The sequence below is a fragment of the Argentina silus genome (genome assembly GCF_951799395.1).
Source record: "Argentina silus genome assembly, chromosome: 10".
NCBI lineage: Eukaryota > Metazoa > Chordata > Actinopteri > Argentiniformes > Argentinidae > Argentina > Argentina silus.
This window is the reverse complement of record NC_139664.1, coordinates 8,843,340-8,849,339: the sequence shown is the minus strand read 5'-3', so window position 1 is coordinate 8,849,339 and position 6,000 is coordinate 8,843,340. Positions and strand designations below refer to the sequence as shown.

The window sequence follows — 6,000 nt, the reverse complement described above, 5'->3', positions numbered from 1 at the left end:
CGTTCCATAAGCTTCCTGCAGACGTACGTCAGAAGATCCATGAGTATTACGAGCATCGCTTCCAGGGCAAGATGTTTGACGAGGAGAACATATTGGGAGAACTCAGCGAACCACTGAAAGAGGTAACACACACACACACACAAACACACACGCACACACACACACACACACACACACACACACATACACATAAACACATACTCATCGGGCCACAGAAGATTCACAACTCTGCCCTCTTTCCCTGTTCTCTCTTCCTCCTCCCCCCCCCCCATCCCTCCAATCTCTCTCTCCCCCCTCAGGAGATAGTTAGCTTTAACTGCCGTAGCCTGGTGGCTAACATGCCACTGTTTGCCAATGCGGACCCTAACTTTGTGACGGCCGTGCTGACCAAGCTCAGGTTCGAGGTGTTCGCGCCAATGGACTTCATCATCCGCGAGGGCATGGTCGGACGCAAGATGTACTTCATCCAACACGGTCGAGTCAGCGTCCTCAGCCGCGGCAACAAGGAGACCAAACTCAGCGACGGGTCATACTTTGGGGGTGAGGAGAGGGGGTGGGTGGGGGATAGGGGGTAGAGGATGAGGGAGTGGTGGGGGTGAGGGGAGGGGGTGGGTGGGGGATAGGGGGTAGAGGATGAGGGGGTGGTGGGGGTGAGGGGGTTGGGTGAGGTATGGGGGAGAGATACTGTACCTGTAAGGGCAGATTTTTTTCCAGGCAGCTTCACAATTTATTCTAAAATGTATTTTCCACAATCTCTTCCTCTCTCACTCTCCCCCTTTCTTCCCTTTTGCCCTCTATTATCACTCTCCCCCCCCCCCCTCTCTCCCCCCCCCCCCCCCTCTCTCCCCCTCCCCTCTCAGAGATCTGTCTGTTGACTCGAGGGCGGCGTACAGCGAGTGTTCGTGCGGACACCTACTGCCGTCTCTACTCCCTCAGTGTCGACAGCTTCAACGAGGTCCTTGAGGAACATCCTATGATGAGGCGGGCCTTCGAGACTGTAGCAGTTGACCGATTGGACCGCATTGGTACTGTGCCTCTGCCGTCAATCAGTCCATTACTTGCAATGACTTGCAGTTTTCAATTCAGATTTATTTCCCCAGCCTCCGTAGTGCTTTGTGCAATGACCTTGCTGATTGCTTACAATTTTCCATCCAATTCAGTTTAAATTCAATGGAGCTTTGTGCAGTGACCTGAAAAAAGGTTCCGGAAAAGTCATTTGAAGGTGAAAGAAAAACTATTTTAATGGCGATAAAATGAACTGAGATGTAGGAGTAAGAGTAAGGACCGACAGCAGAAACATGCTGGTTTTGTTTCTGATTGGTATTAAGTTCTTTCTACCTCCGTACAAAGACATGCTGATCATCTGCACTTGGATTGCTACGACTTGCTTTTGTTCTTCTTCCCTCTGTATGAGGCTTTAAATACTTCTCTTTCTTGCGTTTCTCCCCTGCAGGTAGGAAAAACTCTATCCTCCTGAGGAAGTCTTCCCAGGGGGGTTCAATGGCGGGGGGCAGTAGCATGGGTCGTGGGGGGGGGCGGGGAGGAGGGGGTGCAGGAGGGGGGCTATCCATGGTGGGCCTGGGCTCCTGTGACAGCATGCTGGTGCAGCAGATCGTCAAACACGACAGCATGCCCGCCATGCAGGACGCCATCGCCGCCGCAGCCGCAGCAAGAGGAGGAGGAGCCACAGAAGGAAGTGGGTCCGTCTCCCCGAGGCCCCGCCCTTTGATCTGGGCACCGTTAGTTCATGCCCCTCTGCAGGCGGCTGCCGCCACCACTAACGTAGCCATCGCTCTGATGCACCAGCAGCAGCAGCAGCAGCAGTTACAGCTACAGCAGTTACAACAGCAGCACGCACTGGCGGGCGCTATATTTCTGCCATCCCCTCTACCCTCCATCTCTCCCTCTCCCTCGACGTCTTTCCCCCTCTCCTCCCCACGCCCCCCTGTCCTCCAGCCCCTGCGCCCCTCTGTGAGCTCTCTCATCGGGATGATGGGGATGGGGGGGATGGGGGGTTTGTCTCCCAGAGGGGGGTTCCCTGGGCCCATCTCCTCCATGGGTCCCCCTGGAGGAATGACATCCCCGCCCTTTGCCAAAACACCGGGCACACCGGCTTCCTCCGTCCCGCCCTCCGTCCAACTAGGAAGGACCCTGCACTACAGTCTCCGCCTCCACACAGACCATCCTTCACCGATTGGAGGAACCCCTGGAACCCCCACAGTCGGCGGGTCGACAACCCCACCGTTACACAAATTGCCCCCCGCCAACCCCACCGCTGCTACCGGTGTCACATCAGACAGCTGCAGTTCCATTTCTGGCCAACAGGGAGCTAAGGAGGCGCTGTTGCGTTATGGAGGGGGCAGCACTCAGGGCCTGCCTGTGTTGGGCAGACTCACCCAGGAGGCCAGGCTCCTGTCCGCCTCGCAGCCCACTCTGCCTCACCGCTCCTGGGTAGGAGTGCAGCCTCACCCCCCTCTCTACCGGAAGGCCTCTGGAGGTAACCTGCTGCCTGCCCCGCTCCAGTTAGCGAGGGGGGGCAGCGCTGGAGTGTTGAGTTCTAATTCTAATGCAGCACCAGTCCAAGCCTATGTACAGCAGATGCAGATGCCTCTGTTTAATACACAAAAGCAAGCACAGGCCCTAGGATCTATACAGGCCACTGTAGCACAGAATCCCCCTGGCCCTGTCTCTACACACAACCCCGCACTGACAGCTACACACACACACTCCATCCCTGCACCCACAGCTGCACACACACACTCTGCCCCTTTCTCTTCCCCCGTACCCACACACACAGCCGTGCACACAGCTGCCACTGCTCCCCTGCCCTCCTCTTCCTCCCCTAGACAGACCCCCCTCTCCTCTGCCACCCCCTCCCCAGCCCCGACTCCATCCTCCCCTACTCAAGTCCTGCCCCAAACCCCTCGCCCTAAACCTACCCCTACACCCCCCTCTCGCTCATCTTCTCCTCCCCTCTGCTCCACCCCTCCCTCTGGCGGATCTACCCCTCTATCTCTCACCTCAACCCCTCGCCCCAAACCCATACCCACACCTCCCCCCCGCTCCTCTTCCCCCTCTCCTTCCTCCACTCCACCTCCATCCTCTGTTACTACACATTTCCCCCTTCCACAAACGCCGGGGTCCAAGTCTTTTCTTTTCACATCCCTCTCTCCCCCTTCCTCCTCCCTCTCCTCCCCAACCCTTCCCCAGATTCCCAGAACCAAGCCCTCCCCTACACCCCTCTCCCCTTCCCCTCTGTCTGGCCCCAGTCCTACCCCCACCCCTACACCCTCCAAAACCCCAACTCCTACCCAGACCCGGACCTCCACCCCTACCCCCACACCTACCCCTACCCCGGCCCAAACCCCAACTTCTAGCCAGACCCGCACCGTTACATCTACCCCGACCTCTGCCCCCGCCCAAACCCCAACTTCTACCCAGACCCGCACCGTTACCTCTACCCCGACCTCTGCCCCCGCCCAAACCCCAACTTCTACCCAGACCCGCACCGTTACCTCTACCCCCACCTCTGCCCCCGCCCAAACCCCAACTTCTACCCAGACCCGCACCGTTACCGTTACCTCTACCCCAACCTCTGCCCCCACCCAACCCCCAACTTCTTCCCTGACCCGAACCCCAACTTCTTCCCTGACCCGAACCCCAACTTCTTCCCTGACCCGAACACCTACCCCTACTCCCGCCCAAACCCCAACTTCTTCCCCCTCTCAACCCCCCTCTCCTATTTCTTCACCTGCTCCCATACAGAGCCAAAGCCTTACCCCAGTCCAAGCTCAAACCACACCCTTGATTCCCACCCCTAGCCCTACCCCTATCCCTTTCCCTGCCTCCACTCAAAGCAAAGCTCCAACCCTTATCCCTACCAGCTCCAAAACTGCTACCAGTGCCTCAACCCCTATACCCACCTCTGGCCCTTCTCTTACCGCCACACCGTCCCCTGCTATCCCACCTGCACCTACCCATACCCCAAAACAAACGTCCACCCTTACAGCTGCCCCTACCCATACCCCAAAACTCATCACACCCGTAGTCCCAGCCCAAACCTCCTCCCATACCTCCACCCCCCTACCCACTCAGTCGGCCACAGCCACCCTACTCCCCCAGACCCCCTGCCCCCCAGCCACCCCTGCCCCCTCTGCCTCCTCCAAGGGAGACAAGAAGGACCCTCAGCCACCCACAGCCAAGAGAGACTCAGAGGGACGGAAACACAAACTACCTGCCAACATGTGAGAAGGGTCCTGGAGGAGGGTATCTGATTGGATGATGGACTTTTGTGGGGTTGGGTGATTGGCAGAGCCTTAGACATACACAGCTCAACAATCTATTCTCCATGTTGTCACCAAACATTTCATGACAATGACATAAGATTGGCATTCACACTAGAGCGTGATTGTCTTAGAACATTTGGTACCAACATGGCACCTCAATCTAAAACTGAGTTAGCAGCTGTATATCTCTAGCTCTGCTGATTCGGGCAGGCTACGATAGAGTCATTCAGTCCAAACGTATACATACATATCTGTGTCAGTGATTGTTGGAGCAAGCAAGGGAGCTGAAGTGGAAAGATACCACAGCACATAGAGGGAGGGAGGAAAATGAGAAAAAAATGTTGCATGTCAATTGTCTAGTGGCTTCCTCTCCTTGTTTGCTCTCCTACTCGATCTGAAAACATACCTTAGGAGAGGTGGAAGCTGATGCTGGTGTTGTATTCTAAGGCAGCCAACAGGCACTTCCTGGTTTCCAGGTTCACCTCCCTCTTGCCTCCTGCTCTTCACCCAAGTGTAATATTTTGTCATCAGAATATTGATCATAAAGAGAATGAGATTAACGATATCTGTAAAGTTGATAATCATATTGATCAGAGTATCTTAGGAGCCGACCACTAGTCGTTATGTTGTCCCAGGTGTGTGGTATTTAGCTTTGGACACAAACTCTTAAACTCTTAAGTACATTATGCTCACACTGACTACTACTGTAACTGAAATGTGTTTTTTTGTGTGACACTTAATACTGCTCCCTCATACATTGTGGATATGGGTTTATTTGTTCCACCCAGCTCCTGTAAATATATGCCTCTCCTTCTGCTTTCTCACTCCTCTGCTTCTCGGTCTTTCATCTCTGCCTGTCTGATCCTCTTTCATCTTTTCACAGAGCTTTTGTAGTTAACTGTTCCAGTGACATTCACAGATGCTCCCCCTCCCCACCTCTCTCTCTCTATCTCTCTCTCTCTCTGTCTACCTCCCCTCCCCCTCCCTCCATCCCGTCATGTCCAGTGATGTTTGATGTTTTTTGTGGGTAGCGACAAAGCGTTCCTTTTTTAACCACTGATACCATGTTGCCTAGACTATATATTTAAGGACCAAATGTTTTATTTTTTATTTGTTATCACAGCTTTAGCTTTTGAGCAAAATTAAGTAAATAATTGTCGATGATGACAATGTTATTGATGATGATGTTGATAATGATGATGATTATGATGGCAAGTCATTGCAAGAATAAAGCAGATTTAGATCAATTTGTCTGTGGCGTGATTTTTTTCTGGTGACAAGAGGATATGTGTGTGTGTGTGTGTGTGTGTGTGTGTGTGTGTGTGTGTGTGTGTGTGTGTGCATGTTAATGTACTTGACAATGTGGCATGCGTATAACATCAGTGAAGGGACCTATAATGGTAATTTGCTGTCATGTCTATGCAAGTATTCATTTGATTGTCCAGAACAATTTGTTCATAGTCCCCTACTCTAACCCCTGGATATCAGTGCTTAATCCTGTACCTCTCAGCGGAGGTGAAGCAGAATCATATCCAAGGTTAAGCCGGCATGGGGGGACGCTTGGATCATTCCAGTTCTCAACTATAACTAAATGAATATCCTCCTGCATCACGGCAGATTATACTGTCTCTAATACACACAGCCCCCCCCCCCCCACACACACAATTCTTTCTCTCTCTCTCCTCATCTCATGAAGGGGATTCAAGAGTCATTG

The 6,000-nt window shown here is 53.5% G+C and overlaps 2 protein-coding genes across 2 annotated transcripts in view; both read left to right on the top strand.

The window, feature by feature from the left end:
* Window positions 1–4,248, top strand: part of LOC310810784 (uncharacterized protein) — a gene marked incomplete at both ends in the record, with an annotated part of 12,960 nt that extends 8,712 nt beyond the window's left edge. The window contains 4 exons of the mRNA XM_083678635.1: window positions 1–122; window positions 300–540; window positions 861–1,025; window positions 1,454–4,248. The exon at window positions 1–122 is cut by the window's left edge and continues 25 nt beyond it. Of these exons, the coding sequence (XP_083534761.1) occupies window positions 1–122; window positions 300–540; window positions 861–1,025; window positions 1,454–4,248 (3,323 nt within the window). The remainder of the gene's footprint in view (window positions 123–299; window positions 541–860; window positions 1,026–1,453) is intronic.
* Window positions 1–6,000, top strand: part of setdb1b (SET domain bifurcated histone lysine methyltransferase 1b) — an 81,353-nt gene that overhangs the window by 65,056 nt on the left and 10,297 nt on the right. The window lies entirely within an intron of this gene.